The sequence below is a fragment of the Orbicella franksi genome, chromosome 2, assembly GCF_964199315.1.
Source record: "Orbicella franksi chromosome 2, jaOrbFran1.1, whole genome shotgun sequence".
Classification (NCBI taxonomy): domain Eukaryota; kingdom Metazoa; phylum Cnidaria; class Anthozoa; order Scleractinia; family Merulinidae; genus Orbicella; species Orbicella franksi.
Window position 1 is genome coordinate 11312012 of NC_138146.1, and position 27991 is coordinate 11340002.

The 27991-nt window shown below is 39.1% G+C and overlaps 3 protein-coding genes and 1 non-coding gene across 10 annotated transcripts in view; 2 read left to right on the forward strand and 2 right to left on the reverse strand.

Annotated features, from left to right (window-relative positions):
- Positions 1-1614, reverse strand: part of LOC145480003 (uncharacterized) — a 4906-nt gene extending 3292 nt beyond the window's left edge. The window contains exon 1 of the mRNA XM_081458495.1: positions 1-1614. This exon is cut by the window's left edge and continues 3292 nt beyond it. Coding sequence (XP_081314621.1) covers positions 1-173 — 173 coding nt within the window. The 5' untranslated portion in view covers positions 174-1614.
- The window catches only part of LOC145479955 (tudor domain-containing 6-like), a 129938-nt gene extending 118966 nt beyond the window's left edge, over positions 1-10972 (forward strand). For all 6 annotated transcript variants that reach the window (XM_081458433.1, XM_081458428.1, XM_081458429.1 and 3 more), the window contains 2 exons: positions 3545-5665; positions 6973-10972. In XM_081458433.1, coding sequence (XP_081314559.1) covers positions 3545-5665; positions 6973-10292 — 5441 coding nt within the window. In that variant the 3' untranslated portion in view covers positions 10293-10972. The remainder of the gene's footprint in view (positions 1-3544; positions 5666-6972) is intronic.
- A 14956-nt stretch (positions 10973-25928) lies between these two features.
- Positions 25929-27982, forward strand: LOC145468241 (uncharacterized). Of its 2 annotated transcripts, none has more exons than XM_081451916.1 (2): positions 25929-26107; positions 26150-27982. In XM_081451916.1, exon 2 carries the CDS (start codon positions 26245-26247, stop codon positions 26641-26643), a length of 399 nt encoding a protein of 132 aa, XP_081308042.1. In that variant the 5' UTR covers positions 25929-26107; positions 26150-26244; the 3' UTR covers positions 26644-27982. The 2 variants fall into 2 exon arrangements, with proteins under 2 accessions (XP_081308042.1, XP_081308050.1); XM_081451924.1 differs by having other exon boundaries at positions 26173-27982.
- Trnah-gug (transfer RNA histidin (anticodon GUG)) lies at positions 26998-27069 on the reverse strand. The gene has a single exon. It is a non-coding gene; the product is annotated as a tRNA-His (tRNA).
- Positions 27983-27991: the final 9 nt, after the last annotated feature.

Genomic DNA, 27991 nt, shown 5'->3' on the forward strand with positions numbered 1-27991 from the left:
AGCTTAGCAAAGGAGATATCCTTGATCAAGAAAGTACTAAATCTTTCCTCCCAGTACTTCACCTTCACGTGGTACGTTGCCATGTTTTTTGTAATGGATGTCACATTGGGAGATCTACTCCGCCTTACAAGATTACCTGCTCCCTGATTGGCCAGTTGCCAATTACCAAGCATCAAACTCGTCAAAAATATGTCAAAAAAATGTCAAAAAACTGTCTGGGTGTTTATGGTACCACGTACAGCACTGTAAAAATGGAAGGCTAGATACGAAGTAGAGGAGCAGGCAAACGAAAAGCAGGAAAGAAAACTCAAGGACCGCTTTGGATGGTAATTTCGTCACCTAAACACAAGATTCCCACGCGTGTTTATAGCCTGTTTACATTTTTCCTTAGCAAGAATATATTTTGTCAAGGTGTGGTTCTATTAAACCCAGTTTGTGTTTTACTTTCTGGAATGCTTTATGTTTATAAGAGCGACGTTAAGTGTTGCAGATTTCAAGACTTGATGACCTCCAAAACACTGGCTTCGATCGATTGAAAATTGCGATCTTAGATGATTGTCTGGACCTGTATTTTGGAAGCTGAGGGAAGCAAGGCGGAAGGAAACATTTCATACAATTACCGATTTCACATTGTCACACGCTTTAAGTCGTAACTCCAAATAACCATTGTAAATTTTTCTCAAAGTTTGCAGTGAAATTCGTCCGACCGCAGATAATGTTACGCGGTCATATTTTCGACACTATTGCACAGAATGTTTGTCGCACTGCTGATTTCCAAACCTTCGAAAAACTCTGTGAGTCTAACAATTTTGTTATCATGTAATTCTAAAGGATTAATTTTCAACTTTTATCTAAATCGAAAGAGAAATAAGTGTTGGTTGGCGGACGGTACCGTTGCGACCTATATACATATCAGTATGTTGGTCCATAGTTAGTAACGCCTCTTGATTGATCACACAACTTTGCCGGCTATGTTATACATACGGTGGGATTGGAAGATATAGGCTGTCGGTAGTATTCCTACAAACTGCTGGTTGGTGTTAAGCAGAAAATTTTGAAAATAGCGTTTGAAAGTCTGCGGAACAAATTCCAGTGAGAGTTCTTCAATGGTTCTCACAGACTCAGTTCACTTGTTTCGGTTTGACAAAATCAACCATCGTTTACGTCTTTATTGTACCATTGACCAATCATCGCCAGTAAATTGTACAGTGTATCTGTCTTTGAATCTGGGATTTTGCTGCAACAGCCGATAGCACTTCTGGAAGGCGTTTCTGCGCACTTTTCGAATGTGTATTGCACCATCCTGAAGGAAATGAGAGTACATGAGATATTCAACCTTCCCGGGTAGACGTCACAACAGCCGCTGGACCCATTCTCCTCAAACTCGGTCGCGAAACAAAATGGCTATGTTTTGGAGCTATTTTCGAGATTTCGTCGGGGCACAGAAAATCGAAGATTTAACCAAACCCAAAAATTTTTTCACAGAAGTATTTCAACAAGTAGATTCGTCTTAGCGAAAAAAAATTGGGGGGTTAGGTGCACTTTAATGATTACTAAAAAAACACTGTTTGCGACTGCTTGGAACAAATCAGTCACAAACAGTGTTTTTTTTTACTGTACTTAGGTTTTATATAAAGTAAATAATTGAAATGTATATACTGTTGTAAATGCTCAATGTCACATATGCTTGCTAACCGTAAACAGACATTGCTGACAATATAACAGCATGATTGTGTAATCAAGAAATGTAGTCTCATAAGTTGTGTTAAGAACTTGACATACTTTGGAAAAACTTCAAGAATAGGAAATTACCTGTGGAAAGTGGTTTTACCAAAGAACTTTAAGATTGTTAGGTTAACACCGTCTCAATTCGTGTAGTGAAGTTTTTCTCCAGGGCAACTCTCTGTTTCTGAGATAGGAAATTATACCCCTTTTGCCGCATGTCTCTGAAATATCACGTTGGGGACCTACAATACTCCTATGTGATAATTTCAAGGTAATATTCAAAATAAAAGGAAGGAGGATGTAGCAAACCCTGCAAAAGCTCATTTATCCTGATCAAACAGTTCTTATCAAAGGCAAGGTACATAGCTATGAGTGCATAAGTAATAATTGGTGGCTTCACACAAGAGCTTGTAAGTATAATCTTAGTGCACTTGGAACCTACTTTGCGTTTTAAGGGGTAAAATGTACGTACTTGGACTTAACATAGTGACCATGGAAACATTCGTAGTTCAAAAAAGCCGAACTGCGCTGCCAAGTATGGTCTACACCACACCTGAGAACTCACTTGACCAATAGAAATGGAAGCCAATGGAAAGCAATGTGCAGTGGTGCTACAATTCTGATGAAAGGACGGACGAGCAACTTTTTGCTCGACTTTCATTTTCATAGAGAGCCTAAACCATCGCTTTTCATATCATCTGACACCAACTGCAGTTCTGCAAATTGCAAACCAGCTGCTGTTTCAAGTTTCGACCTGTCGTTTCTTTGCACCCAAAAACTTTGCTAAAAACCGTGTTGCTGCTATGTACTCGTGCTGTTTACAACCAGGTACCTATATGGTTTTCTTGTAAGTGTAAAACCCTTAGACAAATTAAACAGGAAACTATAGAAAACTCTCTTCCTTTGCAAAGGCCGCTCTATTTTACTGCCGAACAATTGCATTTATGATATGCGTCACTGATTTTACTTTAAAAAAAATTGATGGCTTGTGTTTCAAGTATTATACGTTGTCGTCAGGTGTGAACCAAAGTTTTCTGAAGTGCACTTGAGTCGAGTGCTTACTTGAAACTAACTTAGCTTCTAGTGTGAAGCCAACAAATGTTGTTTTTAGATGATTTAATGGGTTACATGGACGTTAATCGCCATCCAGTAATATTCTGTTCATCGACTTCAAGAACACCTTTGGCACTACTTGATCGGAACATCAGATAATTCGTGAAAAACTCTATTTTCTAGACCTGCCGTCAGGAGATGGATTTTCTGTTTTTGTAATAATATTGAAAAGGTACTTCTGAATGTTGGTTATATAACCAGGAAGCTTAATTATCTCAAACCTGAGATGATGCTATGCTGATTATAAGGTCTTAGATTATGTCCAAAAAGCTATGAATCAAATCTTTAGCAGTAAATCACAGCCCAGAACTTTAGCCGTGGTTTTTACAAGTTGACTGTCCAAAAGACCCACTAAAGTCCGTGGGAACGCATCTCTTACGATTAGCATTTACTCTCAAACTTTTGACTTTCTTTATAACAACTTTGAAGATCTATTTCAAAGAGATTTCATACTTTGGAACAGTAAAAATACACGACAAGAGGAGATGAGAAACAATATTCACAATATCAATTTTATTGGTTGCTGATAGATAATTAAAGATGATAAACATTACTTAAAGGAAAGTAAAATTTAACGTAGGTAGTTCTGTAACATGACAAATAATTCCAGTACTACGTTCTGTACCCTGAAGTTGTTTTTTTTTTGTAATTTTTTAGCTAGAGTGTTGTTTTCAGTCCAACACTGAACCTTTTTTGTCTCTACCAGGACGTCCTTGTAGCTTCTGTGGCCAGTTGGGGCTAAAGTGGTGCTCAACATGTAAAACGCCATACTGCAGTCGGGACTGTCAAAGGAATGACTGGCCTAAGCACAAACGTACTTGCGTACAGCAACCACTTGCAAACAGAAAACCAACTACCTCACCAGACGGACCTAGGACGGTTTTTAAAACTGATACTTCTTTCAAACCCGCTGAAGGAGTTGCTATGCTACACACAACCTCAGCTGTTTTACCTGTACCTCCTGGGGATCCTGAACAACCAACTGATGGACTTTCAACCTCTACTGCACCTGAAGACCAACATACTGAAGCAGTATCTGAGAAAAAAGATCCAGATGATCTAGAGACGGGAGAAGATTTTGACGTTTACAATGCTGAGATGTTTGCCAAAATGATGGGCTTTGATCCCACTCCAGTGAAAGTTGCTGAAAATGGTGAAGACAGTGATTGTGAAGACAGTGACGGTTCTAGCGCTCCAACTTCAGCATTCTTAATAGATAATTGCATGCATCAAGATCCTTTTCCTGACGCGTCTGCAGCACAAACAAAAGGACCAGTTCTTCACACAGCAATCACAGAATCATCTGCTCAAGGACCTGTTCCAGAGCACATCATGGAATTAGAATCAGTTACACTGCCAACAGTTGACATTGCAAGCAACGAAAATTGCACGCCACACCATCCAACGAGTACCAAAGATGAGAAACGTTTCTTCATTAAACAACTTAGCATGGAAGCTGTGCCATCAGAAGATTTTTTTGAAGTTGTTGTCACAGAAGTTGAGAATCCAAGCTGCTTTTGGGCTCAGTTGCGTACCCCTGAAGCGTTAGAGAGGCAGAATAAACTGAAAAAACTTCTTCAAGTATCCTACTGTAATTCTGCCTTTGAAAACTATCTTCCAAGTACTGGTGAAGTATGTGTTGCCAAGTTTAGCTTGGACAGTTGTTGGTATCGAGTGAAAGTTGACTTTGTTAACAATACAGGAACCCTGAGGGTGACGTACATAGATTTTGGTAATCATGAAGACATTGCACTAGATAAAGTGCGCTGCATATCAGAGGATCTTGCCCGTGTTCCTAGACAAGCTCTCAAGCTTTCTCTACATGGAATAGCGGATATTTCTTCATCTGTTCAGTGGGCGTCAGAATCAACCACTTTTCTCAAAAGTAAAGTCTTAGGCATGAAGTGCAAAGTGCATGTATGTGGACAGCACGATGAAATGTTGTCTGTTAAATTGTCTGTTCCTGACGATACCGTCAACTCCGGCAATACAGTCAATGAAGACTTCATGAAAGCTGGCTTTGCTGAAACTAGGCGACAGCAACCCTCTCCACCGCACCCTCCAAAACAACCTGATAATGATGAAAACACAGGGTTTAGCAACATTGCAAGGCAACAAGCTGACAGACCAAACAGCAAACAAGATCACGAAAATGAATGTGAACAACAAAGATATAATCCTAACCAAGACAAATGCTCACGTGATTCAGGCAGAACTACTTTACTGCACATGCAACACAGCAACCCGCCAGGAAAGTCCTCTGAACCACAAAAAAGAAGGGAGCCATTCGAAGCCATTATCAATGCCATTGTGAGTCCATGGGAATTCTATGCAATGAAAACTGACAAACAACTCCTAGGCAAGCTTGAGTCATTAATGCAGGATTTAAATCAGCACATGTCTGGAAATTCTTCTCCCCCTGAGTGTCCAGCACCACGACCTGCCCCTGGGGATATATGTGCTGCCCGGTTCTCAGTGGATAGTGTTTGGTATCGTGCTTTAATTTTAGAGCATGTTTCTGGTGGTTTCCGAGTTCGTTACATAGATTTTGGAAACAGTGAGGTTGTGCCATATGGTGATATTTGTCCTTTGCCTCAGCAATTCCAGAGTTTTCCTCCCCTCTCACTGACTTGTTCCCTGGCAGGTGTGAGGAAACCAAGAGGACAGAATTGGTCTGTGGAGGCAATACAGCAGTTCAAGTCTTTGGTGGCTGAGAAGCCATTTTTGTGTAGGATTGTCTACACACATGGAGATACTAATATTGTTGAATTGCTTGATCCATGTCGGGGTGGAGAGCAGACAGTAGCCAAGTCCCTTATATCTTCAGGTGGGTGCCATTCTTTTTTTAGAACTTTTTCCATCCTTTTTTTAGTGTAGAGCACATTATGTGGATGTTTTAGGGGGCTGCCGTACACTGATCACTAAGGTAATAAAGTAATCAGGCACCAAAGCCTCAAGTCTTTAATTTTTGTTTCATTAATTAATTTCAATTAAATAATTACCGTAAATCCTCAAATTGGGGGGGGGGGAGGGGCGCTGATTTATTTTTTCCCAAATCGTGGCCTGACATGATCATTCTTTTAATACATCATCTACGCGTAAACACCAACAGAAGCTGTTTATTGACATAAAACGCTGATCCTCCAAAGTTTAAATTGCTGCACCATACTTACGTGTTCAACGTGTTCACTAAACGTGTTCACAAACTGAAACAATGTACAAATCTAATACATGACGAAAACTATACTTCCTTTGTTGTCTCATTCATCCACAAAATAGGTGGGAGGGGAGGGGGACGCTTATTCGAAGGGGGGGTGCTAATTTTAAATTTCGGCTGATAGGAGGGGCGCTCATTCGAGGGGGGGCGCTAATTTGAGGAATTACGGTAGCTTCGCAGCAGGGAGTGGCTACCTGTGTACACTTTGTAAAATGGGGTACACCTACCAATGGGCAACAAAAGTAGTTGAGACACTTATAAAAATGGCGCTTTCTTCTTATTCTATTTTATTTGCATCTAGTGTTAATTCTCTGATATCCCCAGCCCCCCAATTCAGTGTTGTGTAGGCGTTGTGGTCTGTGCAGTGTAAGAAATAGAAAAATCAACATTGCACTTTAATAACTTTGCATTCCCTGCGGGTATTAACCTAAAACTAATCAGGTCCTTTATTCATCGCAATCCTATAGAAGATCATCAGAAAGGGGGCCAAATTGTGTACATCTATACAGAATATGGCCAGTGTAACCTTTGACTTGCCTTAGGCTATACTCGAGGGCTTAAAACTTTCTTGAAATATATCGTGATGAAACAGAAGTATCCAAATCAGTAGATACTGTACTAATTCAGTATAGAAGAATTGCACTTTCCATCGCAAGTATCAGTTTATTCATTGCAAAAGCGATTATGCATTTATCACGCAGCAAAATAACACCGTCCAGCTGTGGCAAGCGTTTATTGTCGTCCAGTTTTCTTCCCGTTCTCTCTGATTCTTTTATGGTTGAAATCAGAGGGTTTCTTTCAGTTGATGCTACATTTTTTGCTTTGTGCTACAGTCTTGTTGGACAAACCAATGGCATTCAGTGTGTGAGAAATTGTGGTTGAAAACTGATAAAATTCTTTCAATTTTTTTCTTTCAGGTCTAGCAGATGTATTCATTTCTAAAGATGGAAATAAGCACCAATCTGATGTGAAAAAAGGACCACAATTTGCACCACAACAACTAAAGGATGTTGCTACAGTAGTAGCCAAGAGCCCATTGGATGATCACACAAGGTCACCATGTAACCCTCAACTTCCAGGCTTCCCACGTCCTGGCGGCACAGGTGTTTCAGCAAGAGATGACTTCTCCGGTTCTTTTAAGGTAGATGGGGTAGAGTCTACTGTGTTTGAACAAGCAATCCAAGCGGCATTGCCTCAGGATGTGAGATTTGATGTTCTGGTGACAGAAGTGGTGTCCCCAGGGCTTATTTACTGTCAGCTTGGAACTGTCGAATCATTGCAGAATGTTGCTAAGTTGACCCAAGATATGAATTCGCATTACAATGCTGTAAGTTACCCCCCTTTTGTTCCACAGGAGAATAGCCTATGTGCAGCACACTTTGCTGAAAGTGGAGACTGGTGTCGGGCCTTTATCACGAAAGTTTCCATAGATGGTTCTGTTCATGTGCATTACCTTGATTACGGGAACACAGAAATGGTTCCACCAGTTCGCGTGCGACCACTCCTTCAACAGTTCAGTTTTGAAGCCTTGCCATTTTCAGCACTAAGATGTTCATTAGCAAATATTGCCTCACCGGATGCATCAGGTTGGTCTGACGAAGCAGTGGCATTTGTTAAAGCTCACATTCCATTATTTAGTCTATGCGGTGTGCGCTTGGTTGGAAAACAAAGAGGAAAGCTCTTTCTTGACGTCATAGCAAAAGAAACAGGTGGAAGTGTCAGTAAAACAATGGTTAATCAGGGGCTAGCAATTGCAATGGTTAACGTTTCAGATAAGCGATGTAGTGTCAGTTCATTGGAGTCCCTTGTCTACCAACCTGCAGTTCAGTCAGTTACATTGCCTCAAGACAGGTCACTTTTTGATGTGATGGTAACCGAGGTTACAAAATCCGGTGTGTTCTTCATACAAGTAGCAGACCATGACACAGCCCAGAATTTGAAGAAACTTTCTGAGGACTTGAATACGTTCTATCACTCATCAAAGCCGATGTCTTACGAGCCTCGGCCAAACCAGTTTTGTGCAGCCTACTTCGCAAAAACCGGTGACTGGTGCCGTGCGTTAGTCAGAGAAATAGGTTCTGATGGTTTGGTTCAGGTGCATTATGTTGACTATGGAAACACCGAGAAGCTTCCGATATCTAGTATCCAGCCGCTTATGGATAATTTCACTACATCTCCTTTCTTTGCCTTACCATGTTCATTAGCAAATATCGCACAACCAGAATCTCCTGGATGGGCAGATGAAGCAATGAAACTTATCAAGGAAAATGTTCCCGTGTTCCATCGACTAAGTGCCAAAGTGGTAGGCAAACGTCGAGGAATGCTGTTTGTTGATTTCTTGATTTCAAAGGATCACCCGCGTTATCTCAGTCAGTTATTGCTGCATGAAGGCTTTGCTGAAAGGTTCACGAGAGTCTATAGGCAAGGTGGGGAAGCTCACAGAGAAATCCAGAGGGATCTTTCTCGACCACAAGAGGAATCACTGTCAGTAAACAGTGCTGCATCTTCACGTGTGGAAGCAGACGTGTTTGAGCCAGCTTATCAGTCAATTCAAGTTCTTGATTCCTTTGATGCCATGCTAACCAGTGTTGTATCCCCAGACCTACTCTTTATTCAAGTTCTGAGGCATGAAAAGGTTGAGAGCTCGAAACAGCTCTCAGAAGGTTCCACCAATCCACCTCCACCCATGGAGGATTTAAAGTGCTCATTGTCTGGAATCCGTCCTGCATGCTCTAGTGGATGGTCTGACACTGCTTGTGAATTACTGCTGTCCCAAGTGCCATTGTTTAGCTGTGTGAATGTCAAAGTGATAAGAAAGGAAAATGGGTCATTAGTTATTGATGCAACGTCTTCGAATTCTCCCAAACAAGAGACATTGAGCCAGTTTCTTGTTAGTCAAGATGTTGCTCGGTGGGAAGATTTACCAAGCCCACCAAAGAAACACATGCAGCCGCTGTGTGAAAGAGGGTATTCAGGACAACACGCTGAACTGCCTAGCCAATCTCCCTCAGGAGCTGTTTGTAGCAGCAGCAACCGGGTTTATGCTTCAGCAATTCCCCTAGTGGATGTTTCACAGAACGTGTCCTACGAGGTCATTATAAGTGAAGTTCAACAACCCAACAGGATCTTTTTTCAAGTCATGAGTCGAGAAAATGAAGAGGGACTTGCAGCATTGTCAGTAATGTTGAATACCCATTGTTCCACAGCTGATAACAGCCCATATAAGCCCGAAATTGGGGAGCTGTGCTGTGCTCAATTTACTGATGACGGAATGTGGTATCGTGCAGTTGTTGAACAAAAACTTTCAGACTCCAGGATGTTGGTAATGTTTGTTGATTATGGTAACCAAGATTCCGTTGCGGTTGACTCCATCAGACGAATCACCACCGCGTTCACGCGATTTCCCTTGCAAGCCAGGCAGTGCTTTTTAACAGGTATCCAGCCACAGTCCTGTTGGTCGCAAGATGCTGTGAACTTCTTAAAAGGGCACTTAATAGGAAGGCACTTCGTTGCAGAGATTGAAAGCGTGACAGGAAAAGAACTGGGACTGAAGTTGTTTGAAGTAAGCCCTGGTCGGAAGCCACATGGGATCTCCATCAACCAAGATTTGATTCTACGCAACTTTGCTGCAAGTCATGAAGCCTGCTTTTATCGAAGGCTTGAGATGAATGACCCAAAGGAAGATCAGTTTGATGTTCTTATAACAGAAGTTATACATCCTGGGGAGATATGGGCACAAGTCATGTATGCTGAGTCGCACCACTTACTTAATTTACTCATGAAGCAGATCAACCAACACTGTATGTCAACAACCGTGCCTAACATCATGCCCAACCCTGGCCAGGAATGTTGTGCACTCTTCACCCTGGATAACACGTGGTACAGAGCACGTGTGTTGGAATACGCTAAACCAGGAGAGATTGTAGTCCAATATGTAGACTTTGGCAACAGTGAATTGGTAACACCAGACAAGATAAGGTCCACAAGAGAAGAATTCTTTGACCTCCCTGCCCAAGCTCTCAAGCTCAGCTTAGCGAATGTTCGCCCTGCCTGCCACGTTTGGAACCAAGAAGCAGTGGAATGGCTTAAACACATAGTAAACAAAAAACTCAAGACCAAAGTTGTTCATCGCTTGCCCCAACATTTGGTTGTATTGCTGGAAGACTGGGCCGCACCTGAAGGCCCATGCAACATAAACGAGGAGTTGGTGCGTATGAAATTCGCAGTTAAATGTTGAATGCTCATTGGGAGAAAAACATGTCAGCAAGTCACCTGTACTGATGGTCGAGTTAAATAACGGGAACTTTATGTTCTGTATTAGTCAAAACTTGCGTGGTTTATTTTGGTTAGCTGTTCCATCGTATATTTTTTTTAACGAAGAGAGTTGCCGTGAGTTCTAGTAGAGTGCTGAATGAGACTTAACTGTCGCCTGTAAAAAGAATTATTAGTCTACATGTATTGATAGAATCGTCTTTCCTTTTGGTGATACGAGTTATATATTCTGCTTATATGTTTTCCCTTAAATTTAAATTATAACTACAATTATTCCCTCTTAAGTTGAGTATAGATATTTACCCTTAAAGTACTGTGTACAGAACACATTCAGTTTTTTGTTCGAACTCATTACTTTATCTGTAGTTACAATCAAAACAGCCCAAGTGTTCCAACTAAATAAGCCTGATGATTACTTGTAATGTAATAATTGTTGTGAGATTTAGTCGTGTCACACAGCATACAAACTCCTCAAAATCATTTTTGGCCACCCTTATTATCTGATATGAAAAGGTCCGTCACTCTTGAAGGTTTGTAGTTTGAAGTGTTAAAATAAGTTAATTTGGTATATGGAAAGCACGTTCATGTAAATGACATGTTGAGCGTTGTCTGTGATTTATTTCCTATTAAAGTACTTTAAATTATCGTTAGCGTGAACTCGTTAACATTCATTTTCATCTCCAGTTCCAGCAATAACCACGTAAAGCCTCCTGGGCCACAGTTTGAGGAGAAAATGGACAAGATAAGCACATAAGGGTCCCATATTGTCAACAAATGTCGGGTAATTCCTTACCACTGGGTAAATCCGTTCAAACGTCTGTGCCTGGACTTAGTTTTGAATTATTCCCTGAAGACGTTTAATGCCACTACAACTGGTGTGGGCTGCTGTGTTATCACACAAAGTAGCACATATCTGTAGAGGCCATAGACATATCATTTCAAACCAACTGTTTAATTTATAAATTGTACAGTCCACCGTCTTTCTCGAAAAAAAGATCTGAGAGGCCCCAGTGAGGTGCTATGACTGTCAGCGTATTTTTACGGACCGAATAATAAATTGATAGATTTAATCGTTCAATGCATTTTTTCCTCCCTTTTCATTGCCGATAGCCCACCACAGGATATACACGCTGCTTTCTGACAGCGATTTGGTGAAATAATACCTAGTTGTGTCCACTTGAGTAAATTGGCAGCTTGGTTTTCAGAGTTGTTGGAGAGCGATATATCTTACGCTGGATAAAACTGTTCTGGATCAATGTTTTACAACAAAAAATCGAAACAAGCCAAATGACGCTTATAATTTTGTGATTGTCTTAAACTGTGTTAAGTTTCACACCAGGAAAGTTATTTTCATATAGATCGCGCGATGTATCCAAATTTGCCAACTGAATCACAAAAGTATGCATGTATTCACGTGATTTCTGAGAAAAGAGTCACATTCGAGGTGTTGCTTTGCGAAGAACATAGTTACGTGTTTGAGGATTTTTTGTCACGAATCCGACGAGAAAGCATGGGAGGGACTGGACAATTTTTTTGTTGGGGCAAGGGGAACTGGAAAACTTATTTGGCCACGGAAATGCGATTTTGAAGATGGCGAATTCTGGACAAAAAATCCACAAACACTTAACGTGTTCTTCGCACAACCTCACTAGTTTAAAACTTCAATGTCGATGAAAAGCATTTTACTTTTTTTTTTCTCCGAAATCACGTGATTTTCCATACTTTAGTGATTCAGTTAGCAAATTTGGATATCTTCCTTGCTTATATACACAAAATTATTTTCGTCACTACGCTTTTTTTCATTTTTGCGTGTGTGAAGCTCATTAATTTGGCAGCCAGAAGTTTGTCTGTTTACGAGAGTCACGTGATCGAAAGGAATTCTACTAAGATGACTGGGCACTAGTTTTCAGATCCTCTAGATAATAAGAAATGGGTGCTAATTGACTGGTGCGAGTGGCTTCGTGTTTGCCGCTTCGCTTTTGTGTACCATTTATCGGTTTTAAGATACTTCATTTCTATGGAGTTATTTTTTTGTAAAAAAAAATACCTCTTAGTCGGCAGGTATGGGGTATGTTATTCAATGGATCAGTGAGAGATGTATGTATGTCACACCAATCAGATTGGAGCTACTGTAAACAACCAACCAAATTGCCGCTTGTTAAGGTGAATCGTGTGTGGAGATTTTATCCTGATTTTAGAACGGGCATCTTTGTTCTTCTGCAAACAGAAACAGGTATTATTCTGACATTTCCGATGCTTCGTTTACTATGGTTGAGCCCAGGACTTTGTGGATCAGTTTCAAAGGAGCCGAAGAATCATAGTCTGGAATACACTAACATGTCATCACGGCTTTGCCCCGGGAAATTTCGAATGAAATTAGTCTCGGTAACTTGGTGAATTTCTAGGACGGGAACGATTGTTTTTAGTGCAAAATGCACTATTGGGATAGTGAGGGGGTTTTCGTCCGTGATGGTATTCGCCAGGCTCCCATCAATATTATTTGCATGACGTGCAGTTCACGAAAAAGAATTGAGTCCAAACCATTTGTGTTTGCGCAAAATTTTTTAACTTGTGAATGCAAGTTTCAATTAAGTAACGCTGTTCACGGAGTAACACTGTCTTCTCGTTGAACTGTTCCTTGGAATCGATACTGAGACACTCATTTGAAGAGGTTTTCTCTGTCAAAACCAAAGAAATTACAAACGGCTAGTTATGAATGAGAACACTGCTGAATTTTGAAATCTGTCTTTGTTGCAGTTAAATGTAACTTGACACTTTCGTGTTTCACGCACGAGTGGTTGCAATTAAAACTGACTAATCAGTGACTTGTTCACACCGTCAAAACAAGAACCCAATCAAGCGGCACGTCCAGAAACTAACTTGATATAAATGTTTGGACGTTTCTTTTCTTATTGGCTTAAGCGGCATTTTGCTATCTTCCATTAATGGCAATTCTTAAAAACGGGAATTTTTAGCAGAGATTTTCTTACAGGTTTGTGGTATGAAACCTTCAACTAAATAGCGCGGTCTTATTCTGTTGCCACCTTTGCCGTTAACAATTAAACCACTTCAAATTAATACACGATATCGCTTAATACAACTGAGAAGCGTTTCAACGAGAACCTACAGTACAAACTTTTCAACGACTGACACTGGAAAGCTGGTACACTAACTTGGAACAAACGCCGATGTCAACAACTACCGGCACCTTACAAATTACTTTGTCGACGACGTAAACGAAACCGACAAACGGACCTCTAAACAGACCAACTTAATTTGACTAACAGTAGGACTGATTTGGCTAACAATAGACGGATCGAAACCGACCAATGACTGATGACAACTTTACACGAATCTTACAGCCGATACCAACTGACCAATCACTTTCATCGGAGCAGATTTATAACACCATCGACTGACAAACACTGTTCACTTGACTTTGAAGATGACTTCTGCTCAAGTTGTCGAAACGTCAGTCACAATCAACAGTTCTTTTCAGAACTACCGTCGCTCGGACGATCGACGATTACACAATACGAACCAAAGAACGTTTTGATGTGAAGTATATATGAAATAATTCATATTTGAACTGCAGTTGTAGATGAAAGTGACGGATGATCATCGCAGTAAATTTTCCAATTTAAGCAATTGGAAAGAAGAAGCCTGAAAAAAAAATCAGGGCTTCAACGGGATTCGAACCCGCGACCGTTGAAGCCCTGATTTTTTTCAGGCTTCTTTCCAATTGCTTAAATTGGAAAATTTACTGCGATGATCATTCTTCACTTTCATCTACAACCGCAGTTCAAATATGAATTATTTCATATATACCTCACATCATGTCACTCCTCACGGGAAGATATGAACTCAATTAATTGACCTCGCTCCCAATGTGTGGCTTCATAGCTGAGTTGGTGGAGCATCGTACCGGTATCGCGGAGGTCACGGGTTCGAATCCCGTTGAAGTCAGTAGTATAGTAAATGACGGTATGAGTGCATTATGCAAAAAACGGCCTTCCCACCCCTCTAGAAATAAAAAAAAAATACCCTCGCCGGGCCCCAACTCGAAACATGCATTTTCAGGCTTCTCAGAGCAACTTCCTTGTCAAGCCCACTCGTGAGCAAATTTTGTATCTCCCACCCGTCCAGAAATGAAAACATCCTTCTGCCAGAAACACTTCGCGGAGCCGGCTCGTGATCAAAATATACTCTTGCCAGGCCTCCAGAAATCAAAAAATCCTTCTGCCGGACATTGCTCCCCAAGTGGCAAAACAAAGCTTTTGAAAATTATATAAATGGAAATCGACAGTTATACAATGGGAATGATGAGTATGAAAAATAGAAATTTTGAAAATAAAAAATTGTCCAACTATAATATAGTAAAGATGAATAAATCAGAATTGAATAAATTGAAGAAAAAAGAATTAGTTGATCTATTGTTAAAAGATCAACGAAAATCAAAAAACCTATTCCAGCACCACGCAAAACTGTGAAACAAATGATACAAGATTACGAGGAAAACATAATTGCGCCACCTCTTGAATTTAGAGCTAAACCTATTCCAAAACCTCGAACAATTAAACTGTACCAGCTCCAAGAATCAAAAAACTACCTGTTCCAGCTCCGAGAATAAGAGTAATAGAATTACCTATTGGAGCTATGTTGAAGGTGGAAAACCAATACCTAAACCTCGTATTAAATCTAAAAAACCAACACCAGTTCCAAGAACTAAAATCACACCTATTAAACTAGCTCTGAAAGATGCTGTTAAACCTTATGAGATTAATTTGAAAAATAAAATTGATCCGCTGATTCAATTACAAACAACCAGACAGGCGATTGGTCATCATTTTAATAAATCTCACTTGGAAAATAGTAAGAATTTCAAATTCTATGAAACTATGAGAATAACCTTCATCAAAGAAGTTCCTGATAATAAACAAAATGATGATGATGTCTAATCAACAATGATTTAGATAAACATATACAGGCAAAAACTAACGATAGATAAATCCGACGTTTCGGCGACATCTTGGCGCCATTGTCAAGGGAAACTAATTAAATATGAGATTTCAAGAGTAACTAAGAGTTCAGAGTTTCTAATTTGCATAAGTTAGACAAAGACTTTAGCGCGAACTGAGTCTGATTGTACATTTAAACACGGTCGTAATTGTTTAATGAGTAACATCTCATTAATGAGACAATCAAACTTGTTGTGGCATTTTTTCAACACGCTAAAACAATTGCGAAGGTCATCCGGAATCCTGCCTGCGTGTCTATTATCATAGTGATTGCGTACTGACGAGGTCTTGCTTCTATGTCCATCAACGCGTACGAACAGATGGCCACGGGTGTAACCGACATAACCAGCATCGCACTGGTCACACTTGAAGTTATACACAACGCATTGTTGATCAATGAGCTGAGGCTTAGGTTCGCTTGTCGGGAACTCCTGGGCAATCTTGCGGCTCGTAAACACCGGTTGAACACTGGTCTACAGCTTCACACTGAGATCTTTCAACTGTGTCTTCACGATATTAGCAGACTCCTGGTCTTTAAAATGATGGAATGCTTCCCTTTCTCGGTACTCAACTCCTAAACAGAGCGCCTCGTATTGAAACTAAAGTGTTTGTGAAGCCAACAAACAGTGGTCTGCTTCTCCATTACCACAGTCATGTCGATAATAGGTACAAGCGCGGACTATTGACAACTATGCTCGATCGCGCACATCGCCTGTCTTCGTCATGGTCCTACTTCACTGAGGAGTGCGAACGACTGAAGTCTGTTTTCTCTAAACTGAAATATCCCAAGCACCTTGTTGACTCCACTGTCAAAACCTTCCTAAATTTAAAGGTCGCTGACCAGCCCTCATTACGGTCCAGATCTACGACAGAAAACACTACTCGGGTTGTCATACCCTTTAAAGACCAGGAGTCTGCTAATATCGTGAAGACACAGTTGAAAGATCTCAGTGTGAAGCTGCAGACCAGTGTTCAACCGGTGTTTACGAGCCGCAAGATTGCCCAGGAGTTCCCGACAAGCGAACCTAAGCCTCAGCTCATTGATCAACAATGCGTTGTGTATAACTTCAAGTGTGACCAGTGCGATGCTGGTTATGTCGGTTACACCCGTGGCCATCTGTTCGTACGCGTTGATGGACATAGAAGCAAGACCTCGTCAGTACGCAATCACTATGATAATAGACACGCAGGCAGGATTCAGACTCAGTTCGCGCTTAAGTCTTTGTCTAACTTATGCAAATTAGAAACTCTGAACTCTTAGTTACTCTTGAAATCGCATATTTAATTAGTTTCCCTTGACAATGGCGCCAAGATGTCGCCGAAACGTCGGATTTATCTATCGTTAGTTTTTGCCTGTATATGATGATGATGTCGAAGTTGAAATTGATAATATGGGTAGTAAGCATTATTTGAAACGAAAAACTGCTCATTTCAATAGTAAAGCCAAAACTGTCACAAGAATCACTGATTTAAATCAACAATTGAAAATTTCTCAGGAAGAGATTCTAAAAAAGATCGCACAATCGCTATCAGAGGGTAGTGGTTGGATAATCGATAAAATTAATAACCATTATCTGAACATTGTCAAATATATTTCACTGTCAGCCAAGTCATATATCCAACTTCCGAAAGAATTAAAACATCATAGGAAAGGTTTGATAAATATGAAAAATAAGGACAATGAATGTTTCAGATAGTGTCATATCAGGCATTTGAATCCACAAGAGAAAGATCCAGAGAGAATCAAGAAATCAGACAGATCACTTATTAAGAGCGACTCTCTATAGGGACTGAGTGGGATTGAAAAAATGTGGCACAAGGTTGGAAAAATAGACTCCTTGATATTTCGTCCAGAGATCGTGATATAAGTCGTAGGTTCTAGAGTTTTTACATTTTTGAGAAAATTACGAAAAACCGTCGACAACCTGTGAAGCCCAAAAATTACAGAAATGGGGTCAAATTTCATAATCAGATAATCGAACTCGCGTGAAGGCGCAAAGCAAATTATGGCTTTCAGTAGTTTATAATTTTATTTAGAAGGTATTACTAAGCTACCTTGATGATATTTTAGACTTACAATTGTAATTCCGAATTCCTGGAGAGCAAGCGAAGAGAACCGAAATTTCTAGACTTTGAAAATCAAAAATTTCATACCGTTTTCAAAAATCTCAAAACATACTCGGTATTATGTAGAATTCTTTCAAAATTCAATTCTAGCAAGTGCAAGAGCTGTTTATGAACATGATATAATTTTTTTCTTGGCAAAAGTTTTTTCTGAGGCGAGCGGCCCCATGCAAGTTGACCCAATTTGACCTTTCGAAGAGATTTTGTTTAACCAGGAAATGTTAACAATTCAACTAGCCTTAGCTCGCTTTCTGAGCAAACCATTAAAAAACCCCGCCATTTCCCATTAAAACTACCCAGTAAAGCTGAGATAGTACTTCGATGACAGCTTACTTTCCAAATGGGTGTTTGAAGGCAAATAATTTTGACGTTCTCAGTTAATTTTTCCATTGCTTTCTTGTTGCCGCGCTTTACAATTTCGGGTCATATCTTGACATAGAGCTTGTATGCCGGTTCCAGGCTAAGCTTGTGCAACACTTTTCCGGAAATCAATCCATATGTTGCAATATCTACCTCTCAGTGAGCCACCTCTTGATATTCATTTAGTTTCTTGTATAATAATAAAAAAAATTCATAAGCGCAAGACTTAAATCTCGGTCTAGTGAGTGTGACGCAATCTTTCCTTCGTCACTTCCGGACCAGGTGATTAATTTTTTTCTGACGGGGGAGGGGGAAAGAAGTTTTCCTATGCAAACAATTTCTTTTTCTTGTTGATGTTGCGCGCAATGCATTTAACGGTTCATTACATGGCCACTGCAACAATTCAATTAAGATTTTCCATCATGATTCAAAGTGTTTTTTTTTTTTGACTAAGTGAGCGCTCAAGGTTATACAATACATTTCAAAATACCGAAACTCATTTTCCTGCACATATCTTTGTAAAGTTGTAAAGATTTTGATCCAGTGGATTTTGTCCGCGTAATAAGGTTTGCCGAATTTAAGAAAAAGTTGGGAGCCTGGCACGTGCCAGCTTCGCTTATCGGGCGAGCAAACGAAAAGTTCGATTTTAAATGATAACAGCTCGAACGCCATGAGAATTCTATATTTAACACTTTTTTAGAGGTAAACAAACCGTTTGCCACGGATCTATTTGCGTTTGGTAGTGATCTGTTTTAAACCTGGATCTCTCTCGATGGCAACTCTCAAAACAGTTTTACGTGCTCTTTGCTCGTGCGAAAAGAAACACGTCTTGTGCGAACCCAAAAGCAAATCATTTTCAGTTTCCAAAGGGATAGTTTTCGAGAATCATATAAAAGCGTGCGGCTACTTCTGCATCAAAAGGTATCTTGTTGAACATAATTCCTTAAAAGTTAGATGGGCCACGAAGGGGACCTATTTGCGTGTTCACCTGCCATTGGCAAATTGGTAAATCCAATTAATACAAATTACAAAAACTCGCTTTGCAGTCAGTGACTAGCCCTTTTTCAGATATATAATACCATTCCCTTTCATCTAGCTTTAGGAAATCATTATCAATGGACCTGCCCAGGTATTTGACTTTTGGAGCTAAAACTAGATAGTGTATACACACCGATTCAAAGTATTGCATACAAAGAACTCTCCTTCGAAATAGGATTGTGATTACAAATAAAAAAGTTACAAAAAACCAAAACGAAAACATTGTATGCTAGTAAGGAAGAAAATGAAATGAGCAAGAGCAAGATAAAAATATCCACGCAGATGTGTTTGCGGCACGTGATCACTTAGATGTAAAGATTGCGTGACATCGATCTGGGTCTATTTTTCGGTTCAGTTAGTTCCTTCACTTCTTGCCTCTTTTCATGAGAAATATTTAATACAAAACTCAGTAGATACCCAGAGGATGCTTTATATGCAAGACATGGATCCAGGTCCTGTAAAAATATTGCACAAGCCAGAGAAAGGTGACACTTAGAAAATGCCGTAGCCGTATGAAAAGGCCGGTGGTTGAGCACGGCAGCGAGACACAGGAAAATTAGCCAAGAACATCAAAATTATTTGCCTTCAAACACCCATTTGGAAAGTAAGCTGTCATCAAAGTATTATCTCAGCTTTACTGGGTAGTTTTAATGGGAAATGGCGGGGTTTTTTAATGGTTTGCTCAGAAAGCGAGCTAAGGCTAGTTGAATTGTTAACATTTCCTGGTTAAACAAAATCTCTTCGAAAGGTCAAATTGGGTCAACTTGCATGGGGCCGCTCGCCTCAGAAAAAACTTTTGCCAAGAAAAAATGATATCCCGTTCAAAAACAGCTCTTGCACTTGCTAGAATTAAATTTTGAAAGAATTCTACATAATACCGAGCATGTTTTGAGATGTTTGAAAACGGTATGAAATTTCTGATTTTCAAAGTCTAGAAGTTTCGGTTCTCTTCGCTTGCTCTCCAGGAATTCGGAATTACAATTGTAAGTCTAAAATATCATCAAGGTAGCTTAGCAATACCTCCTAAATAAAATTATAAACTACGGAAAAGTCATAATTTGCTTTTCGCCTTCACGCGAGTTCGATTATCTTATCATGAAATTTGACCCCATTTCTGTGATTTTGGGGCTTCACAGGTTGTCGACGGTTTTTCGTAATTTTCTCAAAATATTAAGGAGTCCATATTTCCGACCTTGTGCCAGCCCTCACGCGGTGGTTAGGGAGAGTGGCTCTTAATAAGTTAGACTATTCTGGTGTTGAATTTCCGGTCAAAATCAATGTTTTCAATAAAATTGAAAAACAGAATAATATCAACATTAATGTCTTTGGACATGAAAACAAGCAAGCATATCCAATTAGCAAAGAAAAGTTCAGTGATCATTTGAATCTTCTGTTAATAACCAACGATGAGAAACAACGATAGTGAGGAATGATCATCGCAGTAAATTTTCCAATTTAAGCAATTGGAAAGAAGAAGCCTGAAAAAATCAGGGCTTCAACGGGATTCGAACCCGTGACCTCCGCGATACCGGTGCGATGCTCTACCAACTGAGCTATGAAGCCACACATTGGGAGCGAGGTCAAGTTATTGAGTTCATATCTTCCCGTGAGGAGTGAAATGATGTGAAGTTTATAAACTTCACATGATGAGAAACAACATTATGTGCTGATCAAAGACTTTGATAGATTCGGTATAATCAAACAAAACATGAGCATAGAAAACACTTTTGTATGCACTGTCTTCAGTGTTTCTCATCTGAAGATATTCTCAGTAGACATAAGACTGAGTGTATTGTTATTAACGGTGAACAAGCAATAAAAATGCCTGAGAAGGGTGAGAAAATTAAGTTTCAAAATCACAACCGGCAGTTACAAGCACCATTTGTTATATATGCAGATTTCGAAGCCATCATAGAAAAAGTAGATTCTTGTAAACCAAATGATAACGATTCATATACTGGAGCGTATCAAAAACATACAGATTTTGGGTACGGCTATAAAGTAGTATGCTGTTATGATGATAAGTATTCCAAACCAGCCCAAATTTACCGAGGTGAATATACGGTTTACAAATTCATGGAAAAAATGATAGATGAAGTGAAATACTGCAGAAATACTATCAAATATAAATTCAATAAACCAATCAAGATGACTCCTGCTGACGAAGAGAATTTCAAACAAGCAACAGAGTGCCATATTTGTGGTTAGAAGTATACCAACAAAGACAAAAGAGTAAGAGATCATTGTCATGTGACAGGTAAATATAGAGGGTCTGCTCATGAAGCTTGCAACCTCAATTTTCAATTAACCGACAAGATACCAGTCATTTTTCATAATCTCAGAGGCTATGACAGCCATTTTATCATGCAGCAGATTGGTCAAATAGCTAAGCCTAACACCTACACCAATAGGAAAGGTGAGGAGCAAGAAATGAAGATTAATTGCATCCCGAATAACATGGAGAAATATATGGCATTCATGCTTGGTTATAATTTGGTATTCATTGATAGTTTTCAGTTCATGAGTTCTAGTCTTGATAAACTAGTGAGTAATTTACCAAGAGAATCGTTAAAATACACATCTGAGATATTCAAAGGAAAAGTACTTGATTTGATGTCTAAGAAAGGTGTTTATCCATACGACTATACGGACGCATTTGAAAAGTTCAATGAAACCAAGTTACCAACAAAAGATGAATTTTACAGTATTCTAAATGATGAACATATATATAATGACTATTACAAGCATGCCAAACGTGTTTGGCATTGATTTCAGCTCAAGAATATGGGTCAGTATCATGATCCATATTTGATGTCTGATATTCTGTTATTAGCAGACGTGTTTGAAAATTTCAGGAAAACATGCTTGGAATATTATAAGCTCGATCCAGCACATTATTTCACAAGTCCAGGTTTATCATGGGATGCTATGTTGAAAATGACTGACATTAAATTGGAACTGATGAGTGATATTGATATATTTCAATTTATTGAGAAGGGTAGCATGGAGGAACAAGATATATCGCCAACAGATTTGGTGAGGCAAATAATAAATATATGAAATCATATGACAAAACCAAGCCGTCAAAATACATCACTTGGATGCAAATACCTCTCTGGTTGGGCAATGAGTCAGTATCTTCCAACTGGTAAATTCAGATGGATGACAGACAAACAGATTAATAAATTAGATCTCAGTAAATACACAGATGATAGCAAAAGAGGATTAATTATAGAAGTTGATCTTGAATATCCTCATGAGCTTCATGACCTGCATAATGATTTTCCATTAGCTCCTGAACAGGTAAAAGTTACCAAAAATATGTTTTCAGAATATTGTCGGCAAATAAAAGACAAATTTAATATCTCAATAGGACAGGTTCATAAATTGATACCTACACTAAGCAACAAACAAAAATGTGTTCTCCACTATAGGAATCTACAATTATATCTCGATTTGGGATTAAAACTAACCAAAATTCATCGTGTATTAAAATTTAATCAATCACCCTGGTTGAAGAGCTATATTGATTTCAACACACGGAAACGACCTAATGCTAAAAATTCGTTTGAAAAAGACTTCTTCAAATTCATGAATAATGCAGTCTTTGGTAAAACTATGGAGAATGTTCGCAAACGAGTTGATGTCAAACTTGTTACTGATGATAAACAACATATTAAATTAGCAAGTAAGCCTACTTATGTATCATCCAAAATATTCAACAAAAATCTGGTTGCAGTGTATAAGATCAAAGAAGCACTAACCTTGAATAGACCTGCTTATGTAGGTATGTGTATTTTAGACTTGAGTACACTTTGATGTACGACTTCCATTATAATTATATAAAACAAAAATATAAATCAAAAGCTCAATTATTGTTCACTGACACTGATAGTTTAACTTATGAAATTCGAACAAAGATGTGTACAAGGATTTTTCCAAAGACAAGAATAAGTTTGATTTTAGTGATTATCCAGAAAACAGCAAATTCTATGATAAAACAAATAAAAAAGTAATCGGCAAATTCAAGAGAAAGCTGCTGGAGAAATAATAACAGAATTCATTGGTCTTCGAAGTAAGATGTACTCTTACACCAAGGACAACGGTGAAAATAATAAGACTGCCAAGGGAATCAAGAAAATCGTAATCAAAAAGAGTATCAATCATGTTGACTACAAAAATACTCTCTTCAATGGCACACAAATATATCACAGAATGAAAACAATCAGATCTGATCACCATCAACTGGGCAGTTCTGAGGTTAATAAAGTATCACTATCATGTTTTGACGATAAAAGATATCTTCATGATGATGGTATTAATTCTTATGCCTATGGTCACCGTTTGATTCAATAAAATCAGCAGTAACTTCGGCTGCAGTTCTTGATTCATCAATCAATTCATTCTCCAATTTTGGAAAATCTTTGGTGATGTTCAAATTTCTTTGGTGCAGTCTAGTGCTGAGGTGTCTGTATTTACCAATCATCTTATAATTTCTGTTGTTTAAACAAACAGTACAGTACCATGGTGGATTATATTTCATATTATTAGTGTAGATAATTTTTCATACATATTAGTTGAATAATCGCTTCAGTTTCTTCCAAAATGATTCTTTTTTGAAAATAAAGTAGAACCTTTCATTAGGAAATTTACTTGATACAAATGAGTATACTTCATACTTGTTCATACAATATTGGCACATAATTTTATCTATTCTATTAATATGAGTCAATCATGGGAAACAAGTCGATCAAGCCAAAGTATGAACCAATCGAGCCAATCGAGTCAATCAAACCAATCAAACCAAAGTATAAGCCAAAGTCTAAGTCAATCAAGCCAATCAAGTCAGAGTTCAACATGGGATTCTCAATCTTCGGGTGAAGAATGGTTACCATCAGACTGCGAAGAAACTGATTCAGACCAAAAATACTTGAGGGAAAACGATATATATTGTTGGGTATGGAATTGAGTGAAACAAATAAGTTTAAAGGTGGAAATGTTATCCAGGAAGAAATGATCAAAATGGACTAAAATAGATTGTCCATTTTGCGATGAAGAATTACAACAACCAACCATTAAAGTAGTGTTATGTTGTGAAAAACAAGACATGATAAATAACAAGGGTACAAATGTATGCCGCAATTGTGGTACAGTTAACAATTATGATATAGCCAGTGAGTACGTTGATTTTCATGAAAACAAGTACAAGATTGTTAAGAAATCGTTTTACCAAAGAAAATATCATTTAGACAATGTGCTAAACGATATTACTAGTAAAAATGGATGGCAAATATCAGAGAATACATGATATTTTCCGAAAAATAGACAGGATAATGCCACAAATTAATGGTGTTCGCAAACGAATGATTAACATTAATTTTAATTTAAAAAAATTTTTCGAATACTTCGATTTACCGTCTGATAATATACCAATAAAGAGGTCCAAAAAAACTTTGCTGATGTATGAATATTATGGGAGTAAAATAATTAATCTTATTCATTTGTAAATAATTCATTGTATTTATCCTCAAATTTGTCGTATAATGGACACATATCTATTATAATTTCATCGAAAACTTCGATGTAGTCTAGAAATCGTTCCTCATCGAATTCTAATCCTCTCAGAAATGACCTTATGTCGGTCAATATTTTTTCATACGATGTATATGCGAATTTACACTTCTCAATCTTTCTCTTATATTTTTTTGCTTCTGTGAATTGGCTCAAAATAAGACCAGCACCTGATATTGTCCCAAGAACAATGGGATTTAGTGTTGCAGCTCCCACTATTGTTCCTGTTGCTATCAATCCAACAGATCCGATTTTACATGTCAGGTCCTTTTTTTTGAAATATTTGTGTGCCATCTTGAATAGCCAGTATTTTTTATGATAGAATTTGTACAATGCTTTCAACTCTGATATCTCAGCTTCGGTTAAATTATTGTCGATATGATTGAAATTGAAAATAGTTTTTGATACTTTCATATATATGGTTTAGATATTATTTTAACCCGTGAAGTAAGTACCTAATTTTTTTCATTAATAAACATATTCTTCCATTCTGTACTACCTGGTAAATCGTAAACATTGATTGTTAATCCTGCTCTTAATAAATAAGCATTATTAGATATATATAATCTAGCTCTATTCCCTGTGATTGTGCCGGGTAATGTTAAGGTTATATCTTCATGATCATGACCACCTATGTTCATTTTGAGACTAACACCGTTTTTCACAATCCAAATCATAGCTTGTTTTAGATTCAAATCGCTGTAAGAAACAGGTTTTAGTTGGAAAGAATCAGGTGAAATAGACGTAAGTGGCCCTGTACCATAAGTTACATTTACTGATCCATTTCTTTCGTGTAATGATGATGTAATTAATTTGTCATTTTCTTGGTGGGAAGTAGGATGAAAACCGAATGTGCCGTGGAAATCTCCTACTATTGACCTCGGATTCAACTTTAATAATTTGATAACAGCAAATAATGTCCAATTTCCATTGAAATCAATACCAAAACCGATATCACCATTCAAATTTTTAAAACCATATGTTAAACTCCATTCACTGTCAGGTCTTGGGTTAATCAATACCAAATCTTTAAACGAAGTAATATTATTCCCACTTCGTCCAAATTCATCAGCATCTAGTGTGCTAGCATAAAACTCAAATATTTGCTTATAATAATATGTATGTGAATTCAATACTTTTCCAATTTGTCTTTCAACAGCGTCTACTTTTGTTGTCACTTCAGTAATTTTATTGTTCAAAAGATCGATTTTGGTTTGCATTTCTCTTCTGAAAAATTTCACAAGTTCGTCTTCCAAATCATTCAACTATTTGATATTCACAGCATCATTATTTTCAACACCATCTTGAATATTTTTTATTTGATAATTGTTCATATTCATGTGTTCATTAAAGTTGTTAGATTTCAAAAAATCAGCAGCGGTTTCGAACGTCAGTTTGCCACTTTCGAAATAATACAGCTCATCGAAGACATCTGAGCTCACATCATTTTGTTTTCCCTCGATCCCATAAATAACCAAATGGCCACAGTAGTCATATACGCTCCTTTGGGCCGTAACCAATCAGGAGCCAGGGATTATACCACGTGACCACTTTTTTCCCATACATTCTCTTAAATTGTAAAATCCAAGATGGCCGCCAGCTGTGCAAAAAATGGCGGCCATGCCCAAATAAGGGCAACATGTCCAAATAAGGAGAACATGAGATCGAGGTTGTCACGTGCCTGTCCAAATAAGGAGAACATGAGATCGAGGTTGTTACGTGCATGAAATCGAGGTTCGTATGGGAATAAAAGGGTTTGCGTGAGTGTGGAGTGAGTATTGTTGTTTTGAGATCGGCGACAAGAAGATGTCTTCAGAGGAGAGCGAGACGAAGGTGGAGGTGATTAGTATTCCTGCAGGGACGTTGCCAAAGGACATTCCGAGAGGGGAGTTTGCAGAGAGAGTGTTGGATGCCGTGCGGGATAGTATTCTTGGAAAGATTATGAAAAGCTCCGTTAGGGACAGTACGGATAACCTCCTGAAGAAAGAGATGACGAAGCTGGCGGATGAGGTGATCCAGTTCAGACAAGCCATGTCAAGGAAGATGTTGGAGGACGAGTCTCTGGATAAAAAGGATCCTGTGCGTTTGGAGAGGTTGCCGGAGAGTTTTGAGGCCGGATGGAAGGAGTGGAAGGGTGGTTGGGGTGACAGAGAAGAGTTGGCGTATAAAGCCTTTGTCGAAACGATGACGTCACCAGAGGAGTGAAAAAACATGTTTTATTTTATGCTTGTAACAAAAACTAGTAAAGATCCTTTAAAGAGAGAATGTACATGGTTTGCGTGATTTTTTTCATCGTCTCTAGGGCTTGCAGGTCATTGGTTCCTAGATGTACGAGGGATAGCATCATGGTTTGTGGGGTAAGAAATTCTCCGTGAAGGCCTGAGGAGGATTCGAACACGCGTCCGAAGGGCCAGACTTTGGAGAGGTCTCTTCGCATGTACCAGGGGTGGGGAAAGTGTTGGGCTAGGAAGAGGAGCATGACGTCTTCGTCGGGGTGGGGTTCGTCCAAACGGATTTTACAGGCCAGGGGTCTCTAAAAGAAAGAAAAAAGAATTTTAATGCCCCGACCAGGAATCGAACCTGGGTCTTTGAGGCCACAACTCAACGTCTTAACCATTAGACCATCGAAGCGCTTACCTCTTTAGGACTTGGTTTTGGGAGTGTCATCGGGAGGAAGTCCGAAATTCACGATATTGCAATGAGGGCAGTGTCTTTCGGAGGGTTTCAACCACCAGGTGTGTATGGCTTTACAGGATCCGTGAAAGAATTGATTGCAACAGGGTGTCAGGAAGTAGTCTTGGATACTGTGATTGGGAGTGAATCCTTCCTTACACCATAGACATTCGTATTTAGGAAATCGAGACATGGAGTCTGAAAAAAATAGAGCAAAAAACAATTTTTTATTGGACGCACTACTTAAATTGACAGTGTGGGACGTGTGCACGGTCCTATTGACCGGCGCCCTCTTTTTCCTCGGGATAACAATCAAGGAACGATTTCACGTGATTGACACGTGACAGGGCCTGGTTGTAACCGTTCCCCAGGAAGACGGGTTCGTAACATTCAGTTTCCCTATTGTAGTACATCCCGTAGATGGCCTTGCAACAGGTGGCGTAGACGCACCCTAGTCCCCATTCTTTTCTGAGTGGTCCCGTGATCGAGCGCACGAATTTGGTGTGGGTTCCATTTCTGCTTAGTTCTAGGATGGGTTGGCGGCAGCAGGGTCTCAGCTGTTTGCATACGTGGCAGTGGAGGGGTGGTTCCATGTCTAAAATTGAAGCAGTTGACGGTAAGTGTTGCGTACCCAGTCTACATGAATCACCAAATCATTGGTATCGTCCTCGTCAAGGACGCCCAACCTCTCTTCCAGCCCCAGGAGATCTAGTTGGTCCAGGGCCACCTCGATAAAACCTAAAAGTTGTTCTAGGTCCCTGTACAAAGGGGTCTCTTCTTCGTCCTTCATCCACTCTCTCACCCGCTTTTCCCAGGTAGTCAACTCTACGTTACACCGCTCTAATATTTCCATACTCACTTGGTACTTCGAGAAGCCACA